This window comes from Stigmatopora nigra, unplaced genomic scaffold, assembly GCF_051989575.1.
Source record: "Stigmatopora nigra isolate UIUO_SnigA unplaced genomic scaffold, RoL_Snig_1.1 HiC_scaffold_26, whole genome shotgun sequence".
NCBI classification, from domain to species: domain Eukaryota; kingdom Metazoa; phylum Chordata; class Actinopteri; order Syngnathiformes; family Syngnathidae; genus Stigmatopora; species Stigmatopora nigra.
The window spans coordinates 1,462,501-1,486,536 of NW_027551605.1; the positions used below are offsets into that span (position 1 = coordinate 1,462,501).

Genomic DNA, 24,036 nt, shown 5'->3' on the forward strand with positions numbered 1-24,036 from the left:
ACACTAATGGACTGTTGCTCCATAGCTTCATGGATACTGATGCGGTCGCGTTCCTTGATGCTGTTGAATTCATCAATACAGCATAAGCCACCATCTGACAGTACCAGGGCTCCTGCCTCCAGATGCCAATCACCTCCATCCTTAACTGCTGCAACTGTGAGTCCTACAGCAATTGACAGCATACAATAACTGAATGGAAATAGCATATTTAGGAATGATGAAGGGCACATACCCGCACTTGTTGAACCAATTCCAGCAGTGAGCACAGAGCGAGGCATCATCTTGGCTGCATACTTCAAAAACTGAGACTTGCCTGTACCTGGGTCTCCAACAAGCAACATGTGACATTCACCTTAACAAAAAATACATCGAGACACCAATCAATTACTTACAGTGATAAGCATGGTAATTTGTCAATCTTTTTGATTTTCTTGGGCACAATGATTCATTCATGCATCTTCCGTAACACTTATCCACACAAAGGCCGCGGGGGGCTGGAGCCTATTGGACAAATAATAATCCATAAAATTGTCGATATACAGTGAGCACTGACTCATGTGTATTTTTAACTTTACAATACAGTGATCCTTCTTCAGTTTAGGGCTTCACTATATCGCTTCTTTTTTTCAATGAGATATTAAAAAAACAGTTTATTAAAAAAACTCGCAACTGGAAAACGGATGGAAAATGGCGGGGAAAAATGGCATAGATCAGGGCAGTGCTTCATCTCTCAGCACCAAAGAAGGTATCTGCAATAGAGGTAGAATGGTCGCGCCAAATATCATATATATATAGTGGCTAGATGCATTGCGTCTTGCCATCCCTCTTTTGTTGCGAGTGATTTAGTTTTTGAGTCGCCGTTGAAAATGCCTCCTAAAATATTGATGTTTGTTGATATGCTAAATGAGTAGCACACAGTTGCATCAAGAATGAATACACACTGACATTCTTTAGTACATAATTCAGCTGCTAGAACCATTTTAAAGTTAATAGTCTCCGTCGTGTGGTGAAAATGGCAGAGAACGATGCAAGTGTTGTGGCGATCTGTATGGTGCAAATAAATAAAATAAAATTCTTGTGAGCTGCAGGTTTATCTGCCCAGGTTGCCGTTCTGCATACCTCTAGTCTTGGTTCCAGACGAATCTATTCTCTGCACCCCTCCAGCTAACACCATTGCAACAGCCAGTTTAATCACATACATCCCATAAACTTGGGGGCAAAGACTCAACAAGATCTGGTTTCTGCCTACAGTTTGTAAAAAGAGAATAAAACAATCAAACAGAAATTATTATTGGAAATGGGTGATTTTTTTTCTTCTTACCAGCTATTGGATCATTTTTGTAGTGTTCCCAGAATTCTTCAAATTCCTTTTGAACATCCTCAATCAATAAAGAAGCAGCACCCTGTTGATTGTTGACTTCTATGTTGTTGGCTTTGAGAACGAGCTCTACATCACAGCGAGACCCATTATAAAATGGTTTCCAGCGCTGACACATCACCCCATAAACAGTCACGTCATCTCCTGGGGAGCCAATCAGGACATCTCAGCTGATGCTAAATATTATTGAATTTTTTTTTGACCAATTACATAAAGTTTTAATTTCTTCAAAACGTAAATTAGAGCTGCCATTCTCCACGGATCTCATTTCAGGAGTAACCATGTCCCATTGCCGGAGTTTAGGATACTCGCGCCAAACCGAAATCAAATGTAAAAAAATAATAACGTATGACAATTTAAATTAAACTGCTATTATCATTACATTAATTGAAATAGTGTTTTAGCAAACTATTGAAAAAGTACAGCATAGTGAAAATAATTTTATCTTTGTTTGGGTCCTTCTACGTACGTTTTAGTCAGTAATTCAACTATGTGTCACGCTGAAGTCGCACTTGTCGAATGTGTAAATGGCGGTTCTTTTGGAGACGGCTTCAACATTAAATATTTCGTCGAATACGAACGAATAAACTTCTGCGAGTGTCTGGACTTCTAATGAGATGTTTCATCCAAATTGCCGTCCATTTTGTACTGACCCCGAGCAGGCATATATAAGCCTACTTCCTTTAAGACAGCGCTCTCAAACCGGTCCTCAAAGAGCCGTAGGGGATGCAGGTTTTCATTTGAACCGAACAAGCGGACACCTTTTGCAAGTGTGATCAGTTGATTGCAGCCAGGTGCTACATATTTTAGAAGACCCCTCATTGGTTCAGCTGTCGATACTGGATCGGTTGAAACAAAGGCAAAGACCCACTGAGACTCTTTGCTGAATTAGTTTGAGAACCCTGCTTTAGAACGAACGACCCCAGAAATGATAGGATTTGCTTCAAAACAAACGAGTAGTGGTTTAGTCAGCCATAATAATATTTCACTTGTGAAAAAAACAAAAACGAAACGTGATAGAGGCCACCTTTGCAATCAGTCCTGAATCTATTTATATGCTCAAGTCGCACGAGGCAATTAATTTGTCAGAACTTGTTATTTAGATGATTCACACTGCCCTCCTCTTTCCGAATTCATTTGGTTTATAGTGGAGTTGAATCAAATGCGGAAGTAAAATGCGGAAACCGTAGCGATGGTGTGAAGATAAATTGGAAATTTGGTACTTTTCCAAAATGGTTGCTTGAAAAAAATTCCGAAGAAGTTGGCAGCTCTGTTAAATGTTGGATTCTTACCTGATTTACAAGTGTCCACAAGGTCATCTTCCAGAACCACCACCATGGAACGAGGAATACTGCCTACTGATAACCTCTGCACCTATTAATGGCATGCCAACTCAAATTAAACATGAAGCAATCCAATTGTGTGAAAATAATTATCAACCTTACTTGCTCTTGTATTTTGATCTCCTGGTAATCCTTGCATGCAGCAGGCTCCGATCCTCCAGATAGACAGCTGAATTTACATGAATTGCAGGCATCAGGGTTAGGACAAACCACCGGTGAAACAAAGGAATAGAATTGCTCAAAGTCTGCCTGCAGCACGAAAACATGACGACACTTGGTACACATGTAATCACGCTCGTACGCTAGGACCTAAGAAAGTTGGAAGAATAAACACACTGATTTAACCCCAAGCAACATCAGACGTGAAATAATAATGGGTACAAATATGATTATACAATTTCTTTACAGTTACATACGGGATTATTAATACCTTGGCAACACTGGCACGTATGACAGTCCCTGTGACAGACAAGAAATGCCCAACATCTCTGGACCGTGGAATTGTGTCTCTGGTGAGTTCTGGACAAACTGGTAGTCCTGTACAATTGAGTAATGATAATAGTTTTTGCTGTTTGTTTATCATTATTTACAAATTTGCTTGAAATATAATCATTATATATATATGTGCTTGCAATGAAGAACGTTTTGCCTTATTTTGGATATTAAACATTACATATATGAACGGTTTGCTTATTAGGAATGTTAGGTTCATCATTATTATAAATGTGACATTAATACAAAGCATTTTAATACATCTCTCGAAAAAAAAATGCTCGCTCCAAAGTTAACCAAAACACCTTTGGAGGTCACTTCTCCTTCACACCTAGACTTCTCGAGACTATGGTTCACAGCAAGAGAACGGTAATTTGTTTTGGGAAACATCGAACTCTGAAGACGGTAAAACACTTAAAAGCTCTTGGGAACTGAGGATTTGTTTTGGGAAACGTTGCTTCTCAAGATGGTCCGCATCAATTTTCTCTCGAGAAGATTCGACAGACCTACAATAGGTTTGAGAACTGAGAAAAATTGTTATGAGACTCTGAATAATGTTTAGACTTCTGTTATACAAGAATAAAATGATATAATCTCAGATGCCTCCATTATTGAAAGGTGAACTTGGGAATACTATTTGCGAACCTATCAGTTAATTTATAGAATAAAACATAGGAGTTAACTAAATTATGGATTTCAACATTTGGGCCTATACACTCCTACCTTCTTCATTCATTCATTTTCTGAACCACTTAGCCTGATTTCTGACTGGAGGCAGGGGAGATCATGACTCGGTGGCCAGCCGATCGCAGGGCACAAGGAGACAGACAAGCATTCACGCTCACAATCATATCTAGAGGTAATTTAGAGTATCAGACCAGCCTACCATGTATGTCTTTGGAATGTGGAATGTAATTAACATTGGGTTTTTTTATGCTTATATTGTTTATTATATCTTGAGATCCGACAACTATAATAATGGGTTTCAGACCTAAGTATAGTTCTTGTAAATTGCAGTTTGGGCTTCAATAATTTTGGCTGACTGACGCCATGATGGATCGATCGTCAATCATGCTCATTTGGACAGCTCACCTGTGATCCGTGCATGTAGGGTGTTCTTCACTCTTGGGCATAGCCCATCCAAATGCTTGACAGTAGCCTTTTTAGCCAGCTCTTTGGCTGTTTTCTCCAAAACTTTGTCAAATATATTCAAGACATCATTAGGATAGTCATTGAAATAGTCACCAATCTGTGGACAAAATCAAACAATTTCAAAATTATGTATATACACAAACACACACACTAAAAGACAATGTACAGACGGTCCCCTATTTACCTATATTTATTTCAAAATAGAGAAAAGATATACAGATAAATCACTTAAGAGAATTTATTTTCTACGTCTATGAATGAAATTCAAGATGAAGAAAAAAAGTATATTGCATAAAACATGAAAAACTGCAAAATTGTGAATCAGGGGGCGGCTTATAGATGAGAAGTTGTAAAAGACAACAATTTTAAGACAATTTTAAAGGTGCGGATTACAGTGTTCCCTCGCTACTTCGCGCTTCAGCTATTGCGGACTCAGAGCTTCGCGGATTTTTTTCAGGAAAAAAATAAATTAAAAAAATTAAAGATATTAAGTTAAAATTATAAATTACATCATTTTAAAGAGGTGGAAACAAAATATTCAATCAGAATTAGTAATGCATCCAAAAAAGGCCAAAGAAATGGTCAATAACATGGTGAGAGTTCAGGAATCGCATTGATGACGTCATGGCTGTTTACAGGCGCATCTTCACCGCCCAAAAAAACAAAGTTCACAACTCCCAATAAAGATGTTTTTTACGTGCAAAAAAACTGCAGAAGATCCTCCATACGGACTACTATGATGTTTTTGCTTGGTGGTGCTTTTGTGCACGTGTCATACGTTTCTTTAAGCATTTTTGAAGGGGCACGCCTACTTCGCGGAAACGCAGCTATTGCGGGGGTCCCGGTCCCCATTAACAGCGATAAGCGAGGGAACACTGTATACGGTATAAAAAAAACGCGACAATCGAGGTATTACTGTACCTCCATATTGGCTTCAAACAATGTCATCGCGTTGATGACAACAGGTTGGTGACTGTCGTCACCGTCGGCTGCAATGAGCTGGAGAATGTCACGATGATGATACTCCGCAATATAGGCTTCGAACATTTGGCTAATCGAAACCTCATCTGCTTTTAGAGCCATGATTAATAACGATCCACCTTAAAGAAAGAAAAGAAAATAAACGAAGGAAACACCATGGTTTATAACTAGATGCTAATAATGTGTTAGCACATCTCAAACGTCAGATGTAAAATATTCTAAATAGCAACATTGCGTTAATAGGGACTTGTGATATCATAAGCGGTTTTCAAATTTAATGTTTTTTTTTAAAGAACAGTACATTGCTTTTGTGTAAAACCAGACCAAAACACCTTACCTTTGTGATGCGGCGTTTTAACCGCATTCCCTTTGAGATCGTAATCGAGATTAGGTTTAAAGACTAACAAAACACCTCATGATATTTCAATTAAAACGAATATTAGAAACAGGTTGGCATCGCCACGGCAAACACTACTTTCCGCCAAATCAAACTACCGCCTTTCATTCCGAGAGAATCTGTCATGAAAATTTAACCCGAATGTGGTCTTGCAGGCAGAAATCGTTATTGAACATCTTAGAATCGTTGAAAAGTTTAAAAATATATATTTTTAAATAAAATTCCGTATTTAAATCAATGTCAGTTAGCAACTGAGTATAAACATAAACAAAACCTCTAAATACGGGCAAATATTGCTTAATAATAATAGGGAGTCAAAGCAAAATAGAATTTTGAAATTAAGCAGGGTTAAGTACACAAGATTAATGCAATAACCAAGAACACATTTTTTTTTTTTAAAAATCAATCACATCGGGTCTCCCATATTTTCGGCTTGCGTAGTGTCTGTCCCACGTGAGGACCGTTACGTAAAACCCCCTTTTGACCAATCAGCCGCAAAGTATCCGAAACGGAAGTTGTGTGTGGTTCGTCCTCGAAAACGGTAAACATTCGCACTCCATCTTCGGGCATTCGGGAAAGAACAAAAATCGGAAAGCCTTTGCGAAAATTGTCCACCCTTTCGTGATGAGACACAACTCGAATGTCCCGGCTTTCCTCACCAAGCTGTGGACGCTGGTCGAGGATGCCGACACAAATGAACTTATTTGCTGGAGTCAGGTAAGCATGGTGCTACTGCGTGTAGTTAGCTCGGTTGTTGTGGCCATTGAAACCGATTAACCTCTCCACAATGTTGCGGAAAGATCGTTGCACCACCTTGATTTTAATGGTTAACCAGCAGTTGTCAGTGTAAACATATTTTAATCCGAAGTATTTTTGTCATTACTGACAAGCTTAGCCTGAATACGACTGGTTAACGGTAGCTAACCACAACCGTATTGTATCGAAGAGAAGCTATTGGGTTGAGTCAACTGTCATTCTGTTTTGGATTTGGACATTTTAACATATTACATTTATTTAGCTTTTTATAATGAAGAAGTAATGATGGTGTTGGTTGTCTTTAAGGAGGGCAATAGCTTCCTGGTGTTGGATGAGCAGCGTTTTGCCAAGGAGATTCTCCCAAAGTTCTTCAAACACAACAACATGGCTAGCTTCATCAGGCAGCTGAATATGTGTAAGACATTTTATATCATTGTGAGGAATTCGATATGTTATTTACAGTATTGCATTGATTATATGTCTCATCTCATTTTCTGAACGGCTTTATCCTCACTAGAGTCACGAGGGTTGAATTGAGGGCCAGCCAATCCCAGGGCACAAAGAGACAAACAATAATTCATGCTCAGACTCATACCTAGGGGCAATTTAGATTGTCCAATCAGCCCACCATGCATGTCTTTGAAATGTGGGAGGAAACCGGACTACCCGAAGAAAACCCACACAGGACCAGAGAGAACATGCAAACTCCACACAGGTGGACCAACTTGAATTTGAACCGAAGTCCCCCACTCTAAGGCCGACGCGCTGACCACTCAGCTGCCGGGTTGCCTGATTATATACTCCTGACTTCCATGGGATAATGGGGGGGCAAAGGAATGACTTGTTAACAACACTGACACATTGAATAATACAGTAATCCCTTGAGATACAAGCTTAAGGCGTTCCGGGACCGAGCTCGTATGTCGATTTAGTCGTATCTTAAATTAACGTAATTCCTTGTAATTTTCTCTCATTTTTGTGTATTTTCTCACATCTTTCATACAAAATTGGGACACCTTGACCAATTTTAAAGTTGGGAGTTTTGTGAGGACCGTGGAACGAATTAGAGAATTTACATATAATGTACTTCTCTACTTATGAAATTTTCAAGTTATGAAAAAAATCTTTGAACCAATTAATTTTGTAAGTGGAGGTACGACTGTTCTTATGTCCATTATGCATTTAGTAACAAACTGCTGAATAACCAAAATACGACGTGAATATGAAACCTGTCAAAAGTTATAACTGTCTTACAAGTATTAAAGAAAGTTAATAAGTAAATATTTAAATATTCTGTACAGTCTTCCATCAATTATTGCGATTGTACCTGCATTGCAATTTTACCATTACGTACTTTTCCTGTTTCTATTGAACTGAATAGCCAGGAGAAAATATTTGTATTGCAATTAGGCCAAGATTTATCATTTGAATTTCAAGTATCACAAGGTGTTGAGGTCTCCCATGAATGACGCGTTGCAAGAAAATTGTTTAATTCTTACGTTTTGTACAATTTATTAGGACTATTTTTCTTCACAGGTCATGGTCAAATTAATAATTAGAAATAAGAGATTATTTTGGATATTAGTTTAATTTTGTGGTCTAATAGTTGCTATCTTAGGAGTTTTAATTTGTGATATTTTAACCTCACTCCTGGTTCTTAACATTCATTTTATAAATGTACTTTTTTTAAAAATTAACTTCTTGTATACATACAGCAACATTATCAAGTAGACTTTCATTGTGCAGGCTACAGACGGTGGCCATAAATCATAATGCAATATCAGTATGGTGACATTTACAATTCAGAAAATTCTGTATTATGAATTCAGATGGGTTCCGAAAAGTGATGCACCTCGACCAAGGCCTGGTCAAGCAAGAGAGAGATGGACCTGTGGAGTTTCAGCATGCTTACTTTAAACATGGACAGGATGAATTACTAGACAACATCAAGAGAAAGGTAAGGTCGCCATTTATTCAAATACTATTATTTAAATTAATTTATAATTTTATAATTACAAGCGTGGCCACTGATGGATATTATTGGTTTTGGAGGATTATTTTTGGTTGCTGCCCCCCCACCCAACACATTTATTATATTATGTCAGGTCATCAGTCTAATCTACAACAATGTTTACTGTATAATGGGTCACAAATTATATTATATTCATGAGAGAGTTTAATATCTAAGAGAGAGGGTTTGATATCTAAGTACTGTTTAATAAGTACTGTTGAAACCAAGTCTTAAAATTATATTCATGAGAGAGAGTTTAATATCTAAATATCTACTGTTTTCAACAGTACTTATTTTGAACAGTATGTAGACATTAAACAGTACTTAGATATTAAACAGTACTTGGATATTAAACAGTACTTAAATATTAAACTCTCTCCTAGATATTAAACTCTGTCCTAGATATTAAACTCTCTCTTAGATATTAAACCCTCTCCTAGATATTAAACTCTCCTAGATCTTAAACTCTCTCCTAGATATTAAACTCTCTCCTAGATGTTAAACTCTCTCTTAGATATTCAACTTTCTCTCATGAATATAATTTTGAGAGCTGGTTTTAACAGTAAACTCTGTCACCATTTGACCGGCGACCAAAAGGGACCAAAAGATCGGAGACCAAACGTCCGAGCACCAAAAGACAGTGTGCTACAATGATAAACAGAATTTTTCTCGTATCTAGAGATAACTATTTGCACAAAACATTCCTCGTATCTCAAGCTGCTCATTATATAGAGGTGCCACTGTATAGGCTTCGAACATTGCACAACATCCATGGCCGTCTCGTGGAGTAGAGGTTCACTCGCCTGACTCCGGTGCAGGCAGGCGCACGCTTAATTCCTACTGCTGGCGGTATCTTTGTGAGTGCGTATGGTTGAGGATAAAGCGGTTCAGATAATGAATGAATGAATTTTTTTTGTACCCTGAATCGGTAGGCAGCCGATCGTAGGGCACAAGGAGTCGGACAACCATTCATAGTGCCCAATCAGCCTGCCGTGCATGTTTTTGGAATGTTGGAAGAAACAGGAGTACCTGAAGAAAACCCACACAGGTGGACCGACCTGGATTCAAACCCAGGACCCCACACTCAGTCTATGAATTAAATGAACATCTGCAATAAGTGATTATTTGTATGTGGGGTCTAGAAATGTTGCCAGGGTTAACACATGCAAAGACTCCAGACTGGAAGCAGTGTCTGTGACTTAATGGTTCAGGTGTTCATCTAACTGTATTGCGGGCTATGTGTGCAAGGTTGACGAATGATGCTCAAGTTTAAGATGGAGCATTTTCTTTATCGGGATGACCACTGAACCTGAAACTCGCCTCTCCAGACAACTCTACTGTTGCTTAATGGAATGGACCAAGTACTAGAAGTACTTACCCCATGATGGCGAATGCATTGGCAGTTAATGGAGTTGATAGGTTCATTAATAATTACCCTTCTTTGTAATTATCAATAACTGCGGGCAGACATCTTATTCAATTATTGACATTTAATTAAATAGATAGGATCACAGATAAGAACCCAAGGGAGGAGATCTTCAAAAGTATCTTCTCGAACAGTATTTTGCGTACGGCTTTTGGATAAAAACAATCACGCTTTCATTTGACCTAACAATCATATAACAATTACATAAAGAAGCTGGGGACCCACACTGCTTCTCTCTAATCATGCAGCCGAGACAACATTTCTAATATACAGTTCTCACGCATTGGCACCTCATTGCTCAGTTTCAGACTTGATAGTCCCGTTTTGCACCTCCAGCCTATTGAAAGATGCACTTCCTTATGAACACAGTTTGTCGCGCGACTGCCGCGTCGACACAGTTCTGGCATTGTTTACGTCACTATGTTAAAGCGGTTCGCCCACTGACACAGGGTTTGCCGAGGGATCTCGGCACATCTGCGTCGCTGGACCCATCACTGGTATACTGTATGTGTGTAGGCTGGGTCTGACCCTTCATGATGGATGGTTGGATATGCAAAAATGGATTGAGGACTACTTTAATAAAATACTTAAATAATTTGGGTGGGGCGCTTGTTTTGACACGCAGGTTTCGAACACTCGTCCTGAGGAAAATAAGATTCGACAAGAAGACCTCTCCAAAATCTTGGCCAGTGTTCAAAGTGTTCACACCAAGCAGGAAAATACTGATGTCAGGCTAACAACATTGAAAAGGTCAGTGTACTCTGAAGTTGGATGCTCCTTATATTTATTTCCCCTTGTGTGCCAAATGCACGACTAATCTGTTGCACAGTGTGAGAATTGAGTTGATGTCACAATGTTAATGGAACTTACTGTGAATGCTGGAAATGCGTTTTTTTGTGCTTAATTTCTATCTCCAACCCCCACACCGATAGCATATCTTTCTTAGTAATCATCTCAAACTAATTGTGTGTGTGTTCAGGGAGAATGAAGCTATGTGGACAGAAATCTCTGATTTGAGACAGAAACATGCCCACCAGCAACAACTTATTAAGAAGGTAAGTTTACCTTTTATAAAGGGTGACATAAAAAAAATGGGAACACTTTCATAAACAAATTTAAATGAACTTGGATTATGATACAGACACACTCAAAATTAATGTAATCTAACTTTACACTAAATTTAATTCTAATTTAGTTTTAAAGAAGGTGAAAAAAACTTTTTTCTCCCGGGTTGCCCCACCTGTTCCCTGACTTTCAGCTGCATTTTTTTAAAACGGAACCTATCGAGGGTTGTTCGCTTTTGTCTTCCCTTCAAAATATTCAGAAAATGATGTACACAAATGTCCTAACAATAGGATAACGTATGACCACTTGCCAACGAGAAGTGGTATACTCCTCTCATATTATTGAGCAAGCACAGCCATTCTGCACTGACTAACGGGGGGGGGGGGGGGGGGGGGGGGCAAGGCTCCGCCCAGTGCATTACACGAGCGAGTTGTGGGAAAAAAGACAGAGCCCGTGATGCTCTTATGAGCAGCCTCTTGTTTCTACTGTATGCTCGTTTATCATAATTTGTCTCATATCTCAATATGAATATTTGCTTGAAATTTTACTTGTATCCCAAATGGCTCGTATGTCGGCGTACTTGTATATCGAGGTATTACTGTACTTGCATCCAAGCATGTTTACTACATATGAGCAGAGGTCATCTGGGGGCTCCCACCTAGTGGACAGGCGTAGAACTGTTTATTTCCACCAAATACACGTGTAAAGATCACTTCAAACAGGGTTTAAATTGATACAGCAATTGTGCAATGTAATATCACGATATATTGCAGAATGTATTTTTTTAAACACTTTGGGAACCTTCGTTTATAGAAAATGAAACCTTTTAAAGAGAAAATGGTGGAATTTTCATTATGTCCTTCATTATGATGGTGTCTGCTTGTACAAATGCATTCTTGAAGTATGCTTTTTTAAATTCAACAACCCACCGCATCATCTCAGCTGGGATAGTCTGAATCTCATCCTGAATTCACCATGGTTACAAAAATTGTAGTGTTTGCTTGCTTAAGTTTGCTGTCACTCGCTCATGTCTGCCACGTTTGGCCTTCTTTTTGGGGTCACCCTGTACTTGAGCGAGACGGGTGTCTTTACATGCTTGACCTCCTTCTATTTATTTTCCAGCTTGTACAATTCATCGTCACACTGGTACAGAACAACCACCTTCTAAATTTAAAGCGCAAAAGGTATCTGCTCAAATTTATAGCCACGTTTTCATATTGGAATTCCTGACATGTCTTTAAACCCTTTGCAGGCCAATTCTCATGAACAGCAATGGAAAGACGGCCAAATATTTTCACGAGATCTACGATGACAAAGTTTGTGTAGAACAGGTAAGTGCCTTTACCTTTCTTTTTTTCTTAATCACCATTGTAATGTAGGCGTCCTCTAAGGAGGTAGTAAGGCAATACTTTTCTCACAATGCACAATCTTTGCATAAAATGGCAGGTGTCCACCTCAGTGTCACATTGTCTGTTCAAATTGCTGTTTAATAAAAAAAATAAGACAATTTTTGCATACAAAAATGTTTTATTTAAAGCTGTCCTCGATTTGATCACATGATTGTATATCAGGCCGATCTAGTCATTTTCATAAAATTGAAATTGGGTGAAACAGATTGATGTTTTAAAATGTATTTATTTTTAAGTAGGCGGTTGAGTGGTGCACGGTTCAGAAAATGATGTAATATTTTTAAGTAATAATTCATAAACGGCAACATGATTCTGCACAGTCAAAATAAATGGAAGTCTATCACTGTCATGATTTGATTAATTGATTGTAACTCCATCACTGTCAACGCAATAAAACATGATTACTCGATGCCAACCCATTTGGTTCAAATAAATATACAATTCAGGATGTACCCAATTTTCAAAATCAAGTGACTCAAATTTAGATCAAGACATAACTCTAGTCTTTTTTGCATTGTTTGGGGTGTGCCTAAAACTAATTGATCTGGATTTTATCTACATAAAAAAGTTAGTTGATTCATTTTGGACAGTCCCTGGCTGTAAAATGTGAAATAATGAGATCTGATAATCAAGGAGGGGTGCTGGAGCCTATCCCAGCTGACTGCAGGACAGAGGTACCCTGAATCGGTGGCCAGCCGATCGCAGGGCACAAGTAGATGGTAGACTCACACCCATACCTAGGTGCAATTTAGAATGTCCAATCGGCCTACCATGCATGTCTTTGCAATGTGGGAGGAAACTGGAGTACCTGGAGGAAACCCACTCCAACACAGATGGATAAGACCTGGATTTGAACCCAGAGCCCCAGAGCTGTGAGGCTGTTGCAGTAAACAATCGCTCCACCGGGCCGTCCTTTAAACAATGAGTTGACTGATATGTATTTATTTTTTAACTTCTTAGTCACCTGTCAGCAGTCGGAATAGTGTTAAGGCCTCTGAAGTATCAGATGACGTCATCATCTGTGGCTTTTCAGACAACGATGTAAATAGAGCTACAGAGGTCACTGAGGGGTCACCTAGAAATAATGAGCCGAGGTGAGTCACTAACTTCCATTGGTTTAATTTTATTCATCCATTTCTCTTTCTCATTCGTTCTTTTATCGTTGTTGGCAAATCAATTTAATGTTTGGTGTTACCGTGTCCTCAAACTTGTGAGCATTGAATTAGGATCGCTGTAGCCGAGGACTCCGCGTGCTAAGTCAGCATTGACTCTAAGCCTTGTGCCAGTGCTTAAGCCGTTACTTTCCGCTCATTAAAAGACCAGATATGTCGTGTACCATGACTTTTAATAACAAAAGTATCACCCCTCCGATGTTTCTATTGCACGTGCGCATATTGCAGCTCTAAGGAAGAGGAGAGCTACCAGTTTAAACTGCCTCATAAGCGTCGTTCTTTATAGGTGCCATTTTCGGGGATCAAACTGATATTGTTTTGCACAATGTATACAGTGTTCCCTCGCTTATCGCGGTTAATGGGGACCGGGACCCCCCACAATAGCTGCGTTTCCGCGAAGTAGGCGTGCCCCTTCAAAAATGCTTAAAGAAACGTGGAACACGTGCACAAAAGCACCACCAAGCAAAAACATCATAGTAGTTCGGATGGAGGATCTTCTGCAGTTTTTTGCACGTAAGAAACATCGTTATTGGGAGTTGTGAACATTGTTTTTTTGGGTGGTGAAGACGCGCCTGTAAACAGCCATGACGTCATCAATGCGATTCCTGAACTCTCACCATGTTATTGACCATTTCTTTGGCCTTTTTTGGATGCAATTACTAATTCTTATTGAATATTATGTTCCCACCTCTTGTAAAATGATGTAATTTATAATTTTAACTGAATATCTTTCAATTTTTTATTTATTTTTTCCTGGAAAAAAAGCCGCGAAGCTCTGAGTCCGCGATAGTTGAAGCGCGAAGTAGCGAGGGAACACTGTACCTGCATTATTTTTAGGTACATGTTTTATTTTTTATGTTTTCGTGTCAGCGAGAAATGCACCCAGACAATCAAGCAGTCAACGTTAAACAGCAACATCTACAGAATCTTGATTTTAATGCACTAAAAAGGCGCATTGGCTGATTGGGCGCACCAAACACTTTGGGGAAATTTTAGACTTAAGTGCGCCCTATAGGAGTGAAAATATGGTATTTAAAACAAATACCGGATACAGGAAGTGTATTCATGGTATGTTCGATTTTGTTTTGACATTTCGTAACTTGGATTGTCTTCAAATTTCATTTCCCATCGAGGCTTTTCGTAACCGGAATATTTTGTATGTAGAACAATTATTAGGAGAGGTGCCACTGTATATGACCTTGAACTATGAGTTCGCCCACTGATAAATGTTTTTAATATCCTCAGCGATGTTGAAATAGTGGAAGTAGATTTGGATGCCTGCCCAGTGTTGGAAGCTGAAGCAGGAGTCAGCACGACTTGTATAGAAGATGTGAAAGAGACAGATGTTGTGGGACAGCTAAGGAATGGCACATTTGACAACAGCAGACCAACCAGCAGTGCTCTTCAGCTAAATAAGCCTGCTGGTTTTAGCCTTGAAGACCCTGTCAAGATGATGGACTCCATACTCAAAGAGAATGGAGCTATCTCACAGAATATTAACCTCCTGGGAAAGTAAGTTTACAGTTTCATCTGCTATCTTTAGGTCTTTTATTTTGTCTAACGCTGTGTAATAAAAAAAAAAATACTGAAAAAAGGATTCAAAATATAGCTTTTTCGACCATTTGATGATTTTGCATCATCCAAACCCAAAAGAGGCAATCGCACGACAACCAGTCAATTTAATGCACCTCACTAATTTGACATTTTAATATTTAGGTTGTAGGTGAGAGAAAAAAAACATTGATGCAATTCCGCTGGGAGACCCCACGAAAACTAAGCAACAAAAGAGAGTAGAATGGTGGGGATATCATAATTTCAGGGAACAAATATCACAATACAGGATTTGAATACACATGAGTATCTCTTGAATTGAGACAAGCAGAAAATGGCTTGTTGTATTAATACTATAATCCCTATTTTCCTATTTGTAATCTTCCAATACAGACATTTTGGGACAGTTCAATGCTTCATTCTCTGCATTAATTATTCTAACCCAAAACAAAAGAAGTAAAAAGTATTGAATCACCAGTCTTGAGCAAGCATCCAGGCATTTAATTCTCAACAAAAAAAAACTCAAATCACAAATATGAAACAATAATTAAGTTTTTCAAAACTGGAACTCCGTGGCATTCAGAAGCCTTAAAATAAATGGGAAAAAAACATTGTGGTCGTCATTAAATGTTACTCTATGGACCAAGTAAGGGGGAAATTTGGAATCAACATTTTGAGTAAAATATAAGACAACACATTCCATTTCCTTTTCTTAATTGGCACCTTCCTTAGATTAGATCTGATCATTAGTCAGCAGCTAGAAGCCGTGCAGTTATAGGCCTATGGAGGACTGCTGGACCAAGTGGAATAAGAAGAAACATGGCTGCAACACGAGACTTGCCTCTTGAGAACAAAGAGGTTTATCAAACTTCTTGAAGTAGATAACTCCACACGTACAGTGCCTTGCAAAAGTATTCAGCCTCCTTGAACTTTTCAACCTTTTGTCACATTTCAGGCTTCAAACATAAAGATATGAAGAAAAAAAAATGGTCAAGAATCAGCAAGTGGGAGATAATTGTGAATTGGAACAAAATTAAATATCTAGGTTTTTAAACCTTTTTCACAAAAAAAATCGTCAAGTGGGGCGTGCAATATTATTCGGCCCCTTTACTTTCAGTGCAGCAAACGCACTCCAAAAGCTTAGTCAAGAACTCGGGAATAGTCCAATTTTGAGTAATGATGATAAGTACAATTCAACTGTGTGAAATCATGTTTCTGTATAAATCCACCTGCCCTGTGATAGTCTCGGGGTTCTGTTTAAAGTGCAGAGTGCATCATAAAGACCAAAGAACACACCAGACGTGTCAAAGATACTGTTGTGGAGAAGTTTGAAGCCGCATTTGGATACTCTAAACCTTTACCTCGAACAAGAAGACTAATCAGAGATGCAGCCAAGAGGCCCTGAAATGGTTCACAAATAAATTTATCCTCGTGTTAGAATGGCCAAGTCCAGAGCTGAATCCAATCCATAATCTGTGGGCAGAGCTGAAGACCTCTGTTCACAAAGCCTCTCCATTCAACCACACTGAGCTCGAGCTGCTTTGCAAGGAGGTTTCTACAACAATTTCAGTTCTCGATATGCAAAACTGATAAAGACATATCAAGGAACTTGCAGCAATAATTGTTCCAAAAAGTCTGCTACAAAGTATTAATGCAAGGAGGCCGACTGAATAACATTGTATGACCCCCTTTACAGACAATTTTGTTCCACTTCTTGTATTGTATCCCACTTCTTGATTCTTGACAAAAATGTAATTGTATATCTTTATGTTTGAAGCCTGAAATGTGGCAAAAGGTTGAAATGTTCAAAGGGGTCGAATACTTTTACAAGGCACTGTATTGTTGCCAAAAATGTGGGCTGTTCATTCAGCTGCATCGAAGATCTGAATCAAGTTCAAACAGCATGGAAAGGTTGTCAAAGTCAAGCGTACTGGTAGACATAAGCGTCAAGACAAACAACTGAAGACCATGTCTTGAACACAAAATGTCAAACAAAACAAGAAATGGAGGGGAGCTGGGGTCAATGTATGTGATCGAACTTGCAAAATTACATTAAGGGAATGGCATTTTCATACAGGAAAGCTAAAAGGAAACCATCCTTGGCGCTTAAGCAAAAAAACAATAAGACCACAATGCGCTAAGGACAGGCAATCATGATCTGTGGGTGACTGGATGAAGGTTATCTTCAGTGATGAATCACGAATCTGAACTGGACCAGGTGAAGACGCTGGAACTTTAGAGGACTGCCAAAGGAAAACATGAAAATTCTTACAGTCCTTGATGATATCAGGAGATGTCTGTGGTTAAATCTTAAATAAATGCACACGTTTATATTGGATTGGATTGGATAACTTTATCCATCCCGTATTCGGGAAATTACATTGTGGCAGTAGCAAGAGGATGATTAGACAGAACTGCAAAGCAAAAGCACAAAGTACAAAGCAAATCAAAGTAAATGGAATCATCAAATCATTAAAACATAGAAGCAGCAAAAACACAAAACGAACAACAGTGGACAGAGCTACCGTGGCCGCCGGCGGACATTTTAGACAGGTTTCTGATCCCTAAATTCAAAATATGCATACAACAGAGCAAAAACTGTGAAAGCATTCCTTGGAGCAAAATGCATCCAGTCAATATCATGGCCTGAGAATACTCAGATCTCTGGGGGGAAATTGGAAAATAAATAATGGTTCACAGCAAGACTGACCTCCAATGAACCAGCAACTGCATTAATAGAGTTGGCACCAAATTGATGAAGAATACTGTTTGTCACTCTTCAAGACCATGCGTCAGAGATTGTAAGATGTCATAAAAGAGGTGGTGCAACTAAATACTAGTGATTTTTTTATTCTTTTTTTTCTTTATCTGTTTTTCATTATATTCCATTTTACCTCAGAATGGAGTGATTCCATATTTTTCACCTGTGCTTGGTCTAAAAAGTTCACATTTACTGAATACCACAATGTTTTTGTTCCCTTTTTACTGTTTCTGAATGCCACATAGTTGCACTTTTGAAAGACATCCTAATTGTTTCTTGTTTGTGATTCCATACTTTTTGCTAGGGGTGGTAAACTTTATATTTACCGTTCCTTGTATTACAAAAAAGTCTTCGTGTTAATATCTTTCTTCAAGTTTGAATTTGTCAATAATTTTATTTAGCAGTTACAGTATTGTGTGGAAATGTATTGTTATTTTAATATTACATAGCCAACAGCTAGTGAATTTGTTAGCCAATGCGCATAATTTTACTTTGCAAATACTGATATTATGTAGCTAAATCTTCATGGTAATGTTATATTCCTCTTCTAAGGTTGGAGCTGATGGACTATTTGGAAAGCATTGACTGCAGTCTAGAGGATTTTCAAGCCATGTTGTATGGGAAACAGGGCATCGACATTGATACCATTGAGGTAAAATAAAGTACATGTGCTAGAAATACATGTATTAAATAATAGGACTTAGAAATACAGTGATCCCCCGCTACTTTGCGCTTCAGTTAACGTGGACGCAGAGCTTCGCGGATTTTTTTTGGAAAAAAAACAATAATAATACAAATATTCCATTGAAACAACATATTTTACAGTTTTTTTGTTATAACATGAATTTCACCCTCTCTACCCGTATTCTATATGGTGTACTGTATACAGGGGAGTAATAAATAAATAAATAAATAAATGTATATATTTTTTTAAATTAAAAAAATAAGGATTAAATTCAAATTAAGCATTTTGGAAGGGGAATCCCTATTTCGCGGAAACGCACTTATCGCGGATGGTCCCGGTCCCCATTAACCGCGATAAGCGAGGGAACACTGTACATTTTTTAAAACCTAAATGTCATATGAAATAGCGACCATGTCAAAAATTAAAAATGACCGCACTAACAATTTTTACATTTTTATATTCTATTTTATTTGTAATTTTGAAGTGTTTCCACCCATAGCAATGTATCAGGGAATGTCCATCAATTTTGGTTGTAACATCAACATGAGAATTAATGATTATGTCTAGCCTTTTATCGCTATGTTAGCTAGTGTATGTTTACTGAATGATCGCATGTTATGAGACTGCAAAAAATTGCAGCATATTGTGTGTGACAGTTTCTGCTTGGAGAGTTTTAATTCGGTGAAGCCAAAGCAGCTGAGAAAGATCTGATTTATTTTTCATAATCTCATTATTAAACCATATCTGTCATATTTGAGATGTTTTTGTCCAAAATATGGCCTGCTATCATTTTGGAGGTACTCACGGATATATTTTATAGCCCTTTTTTATTCTTTTTCTATATATTTGAACAAGTAACAACTCACACTTATGAACTATTCCTACTGTATGTGATTTCCTTTGTTTTTAGGAGAGTGCTACGTCAAAACAAATCCCAGCACAAGTGATACGAGGCAAGCAGGAGGAAAACAACACAGGTAATTGGCTCTCCTTAGATTGGAGAAAATATGCCTTCTAAATATATCACATCCATTAAGGGAGCTGTGGTCAAACTAATTTACCACATGTTTTGGGGGGAAAAAATCATTGAGCGACTCAGTCAGCCCCTAGCAAATAATCATGGTATCAACGGTCTCCGCAGATTTAGACACGGAAGAAAAACATAATTAACATAAATATCAGTCATTTCAAATGGTAACTTTCTGGTTTCAGAAAACATTCAAAAAAATCTCAGGGTATTATGTTCATCATTAATTATCTCTTTTGCAGACCAAACAAAGAATTGTAGTATCACTAAATTCCAATGTTAGAATTAAAGCAGTTAAATGTGTTACGTTACAAAACAAAACTACCTTTTGCTTTAATTCCTAACATAACACCTTACTTTTTTAACCTATAATGGCCCTATAGTTATTGTACAAGCGTTACAGCATTACTTTCCCGATCCAAAATGAAACGTCTTTATGTCTACTCACGAATGTGAGACACACTGTGAGCAAACACGACTTTTATTCAACTGAATATCATCCCCAAGCTTCATTGGTCCCAATCCCTTTTTTGTAAGCAATGTTCAGGAGCATGTGATGCCAAAGCAGCTGAGAACCATTGAGGTAAAATGAAGTTCATGTGTTAGAAATACATGTATTGAAAAAATAATAGTACTTAGAAATACATTTTTAAAACCTAAATGGCATATGAAATGGCGACCATGTCTTTCTGTGATGTCTCAGTTGGCAGCGTTGGGTTCTTGAACCATGGCTCTTCTCACTCTAATGTGAATAAAGCACGTCACAGAACAGGTTATTGAATGGCTATTATAGGGCAAGATGTAAGGGTCATCATTTCAGAGACACTTTGACAAATGGTAACCGGTATTGAGCACAACAGAGAAGGTGCTTTGGCTAAACGCAGTCTTTCTGAAGGGAACTACATTCAGCTCTAGAACCAGCTTTTTTTTACAAAAAGTATACAAATTCTTGCAGTGGAGAAGGAGCTTTGTGATGGAAGATTTATTTCCATGGTAATTTTTATTATTTTGGCTGCCCCTAGAAGACCAATCATTTCTTCTTCGGGGCCATAATATGAAAAAAAAGGAGATTAAAAAAGGCATAAAAACTCCCAGCATACAAACAGACTAGAACTCGCTAAGCAGAAACTCTAGTGCGGTGGATTTAATGATGGATGAGGCACGTATGTCATAGGTTGAGGATATTGTAACCCGAGGACTTCCAGTACACTGATACCTTGACATACGAGTGAGTAATTTCAGATATGAGTAAAATTACGAGCAAATATTTACTTTGAGATTCAAGACAAGGTCCCGGTCCTCATTAACCGCGATATCCGAGGGAACACTGTACTAGCATACAGCCAGGTGGCTGACACGAGAGGCTGCTTATGAGAACAGCATGTGTCTGTCTTTCTCCCTCGTGTAAAGATACCTTCAAACAATGGACGGAATATTGCGGGAGCTCAGTAGCGAGGAGACGGTGGAAGGGGGGGGGGCTCGTTACAAAGGAAATCAAATACATGTTAGCAAAGTGGCAAGTTTTCTGATTTTATGTCAAAGAGGTAGCCGAACAAGTTGGCAAGTGGTCGTGCATTGTATTATTGTGACGACATCTTTGTGCGTCATTTTCAGAATATTTTGAAGGGAAGACAAAAGCTAACAACCCTCAATAGGTTCCTTTTAAAAACTGCAGCTGGAAGTGAAGGTGGAGGCAGGACAAATAGAGCCTAAAATGTAAAACAAAATTGGAATTAAGTTTAGTGTATGGTTAGATAAAACATATTTTTGAGTTTGATTGGTTTGTAATTCAAGTTAATTTAAATTTATTTTTTATGTTACGAGTACATTGCCGTGCAAAAAACTCTCTGTCCGTCACTCTACCCCCTGAGAAATCTGTCAAATTTTATTACTATTAACCATCATAACCACTAGTTATTCGTTACTCTGTTAATAGTTGGCGAATTAGAACAAATAAAAAATATTCCATTCCAATATCCTGTTCTTTGTGGTGTTTTTTTTTCAAAGGGTAGGAACAAATTAATTTGTATTTAGTTCACTTCTGTGGGAAACGTTGATTTGACGTATGAGTAAATCGACATACAAGCTCAGTCCCGGAACGCATTAAGCTCGTATCTCAAGATACCACCACAGTATTAAGTTCTCCGTCAAAAAATGATTTGCTGTGTGTCTAATCAGATAAGCAGCTGGTCCAGTACACTTCCTGCCCCTTGCTGGCCTTCATCGATGGATGTAATGCCGTTCCAGAAGTGGACTTAAATGGAGGGAGCAGCACCCAGGCCGACCTTGGAGGAGGAAACCCTTCTGATTTGCTGGACAACGGTGGGGAGTCAAAACCGCTTGGCCGTAGCTCCCTCATCCGCCTGGAGCCTCTGACAGAGGCTGAAGCCAGCGAAGAGACTCTTTTCTACTTGTGTGAACTAAGTCCGGATGGGCCGGAGTGCATCTGAACTCAGTTGGATGGTGTGTGAGCGCTGTGGCCACAATCTTGTCTACCCCAGCCCTTATCTCTAGCTGCAGTTTGTTCCTTCAACAAGGCTTTTACGTTGAACCAGTAGTGAATGAAATGCAGCCAAATGAGCTCCATTTCTTGTTGATAATTACTGTGTTATGAGGCATTGTGTCAAAAAAAATTGTTGCATCAGTAGACATCGATACCAATTCTGCTGACAGTAACCTGTAACATGGAATCCCAATTTATTTTGCTCTTTTATGCATGGTGTGGTTCTATGCGGTTTATTTTTTGATAGCAATTTTGCAACTCAATGCAGTCTGAACAACAAATTTCAAATTGGCGATGTTTGGCATAGTTGATATGGCTCACTACAATAATATTGCATGTACCTATGGATGAATTACAGAAAACACCAAATCGCAATTGATGGATGATCACATTGGATGAAATGATTGAATCTGAACATTTCAAAAAGATCCTTTGCTCTTATGTTTGTTTTTGTTTTTTTACCTGTTTGAAATACCACTTGTGAGCTTTAAGGGACTCTTCCCTCACATTTGTTGAAGATTATCTCATAAGGTTTTTTTTGTTGTTGTTGATATTTATCTATGGTTTGTCATCAAATGTTTAAGGTGGTACAAACTGTTCCTAGTGTAAATGCACACACTATCTGTCTAGTCAGGTTGTATGAAAATGCATCTTATAACAACAACGATGCTATTCTTTGCAAATAAGACTAAACATTTCTATTTATTCTCATTTTAGTTTAGTCACTTTGTCTTTCCACATTTCTTTTAAAGCAACATTCCTGATGTTTAGTGTCATAGTCAAACACAACTTTGACTTGTGAATAAGTACTGGGCTTTGTATTTTTCTCATAGATTTGAGAGCCAATATAAGTACTGCAATTTAAATCATAAATTTCATTTTTTCACTCATGGGCATTATTGGTGTAACAGCATTTTCTTGTTATTTCAATTTCAAATCTTAAGGGGCTCACAACAGCTTATATTTCATCGAAAATTGTATAACAATGATATACTGCACTCTTAACTGGACACTACTACATAATGAAACTATACATCGCAACTAAGAAGTTGTCGTCTTCTTGACGTTAGAAAAAAATTGCATTTCTTTTTATTCAACACGTGCATGCTGAGAAATGTATAATTCTAAATGTGTTAATTCATAATGGTAGATTTTTAATGCAGAGCTTGTATTGGATCTCTTATTATGAGGAGTCAAATTTGTGTGAGAAGGTCTCAATTGCCCTCAGGAATGTTTATGGACTTGAATATAAAATTTAACCAGTTTTCATTAAATGCTAGGACTTTACATTCAGATAATTTGTTTGTATCAATCCCAAACATTGATCTCACTGTAGGCGAGCAAGTTAGGTGTTGAGCTGTGTTGTGCCCATTGTTAAACATGGACTCAAGAGTAATTACTGTTCCATTAAGCTTATTTGGATGCTGTTTTTTTATCTGTTCCTTCACACGGTTTTGTTGTTACCTTTGCAGTCAAATTAAAAGTGGTGAAATGTAACTATGGTTTGAATTTTTCCATTTCAGCTTGTTTTATTAAATCAGTTGTAATGAACTGAGAATTCCAATACATTTGCATATTTCTTTTTCCAAGATAGCACCGTCAGCCCACTCATTTTTTGTGTTTTACAGCCTTTCTATTTTTATTACATTTTAGTATTTGTTAATACATCGCTTATTACTTTACATTGTAGTTTTTACTGTTTACTTTAATGTTTTCACAACTTTCTTTGTTCTGTTAGCCTGGCTTCTTTCTGCTACTTCTTTTTTGGAACCATTCAGCCTTGCCTATGGTCATACACATGGGATTAACTGTGAACAATACGTAGCAGAAGGAGAAACACCTCAATGCCGTTGGAAATCCAGAGCTGGACTAAAGTGCCAGGAGAAGAAGCGACACTTCAGACCAACCATTCCATCTATTATTATGG

General features: G+C 38.1%; 2 protein-coding genes across 3 annotated transcripts in view; one reads left to right on the plus strand and one right to left on the minus strand.

Annotated features, from left to right (window-relative positions):
- Positions 1 to 6,212, minus strand: part of mcm9 (minichromosome maintenance 9 homologous recombination repair factor) — an 11,868-nt gene extending 5,656 nt beyond the window's left edge. Inside the window, exons 1-10 of one of the 2 annotated variants that reach the window (XM_077711599.1) lie at positions 5,684 to 6,208; positions 5,287 to 5,465; positions 4,306 to 4,462; positions 3,152 to 3,258; positions 2,824 to 3,030; positions 2,671 to 2,752; positions 1,322 to 1,522; positions 1,120 to 1,245; positions 233 to 352; positions 1 to 163 (exon numbers count right to left, since the gene is read on the minus strand). The exon at positions 1 to 163 is cut by the window's left edge and continues 12 nt beyond it. In XM_077711599.1, the coding sequence (XP_077567725.1) occupies positions 1 to 163; positions 233 to 352; positions 1,120 to 1,245; positions 1,322 to 1,522; positions 2,671 to 2,752; positions 2,824 to 3,030; positions 3,152 to 3,258; positions 4,306 to 4,462; positions 5,287 to 5,448 (1,325 nt within the window). In that variant the 5' untranslated portion in view covers positions 5,449 to 5,465; positions 5,684 to 6,208. Of the gene's footprint in view, positions 164 to 232; positions 353 to 400; positions 502 to 1,119; positions 1,246 to 1,321; positions 1,523 to 2,670; positions 2,753 to 2,823; positions 3,031 to 3,151; positions 3,259 to 4,305; positions 4,463 to 5,286; positions 5,466 to 5,683 lie in introns of those variants that run through there. The other variant, XM_077711600.1, reaches the window with a different exon arrangement.
- A 5-nt stretch (positions 6,213 to 6,217) lies between these two features.
- Positions 6,218 to 23,611, plus strand: hsf2 (heat shock transcription factor 2). Its single transcript, XM_077711601.1, has 12 exons — positions 6,218 to 6,460; positions 6,806 to 6,914; positions 8,329 to 8,456; positions 10,562 to 10,686; positions 10,916 to 10,991; positions 12,124 to 12,185; positions 12,254 to 12,332; positions 13,371 to 13,504; positions 14,828 to 15,094; positions 18,447 to 18,546; positions 19,490 to 19,556; positions 21,785 to 23,611. The coding sequence occupies exons 1-12, from the start codon at positions 6,368 to 6,370 to the stop codon at positions 22,054 to 22,056; spliced, it is 1,512 nt and encodes a 503-aa protein (XP_077567727.1). The 5' UTR covers positions 6,218 to 6,367; the 3' UTR covers positions 22,057 to 23,611.
- The last annotated feature ends 425 nt before the right edge of the window (positions 23,612 to 24,036 follow it).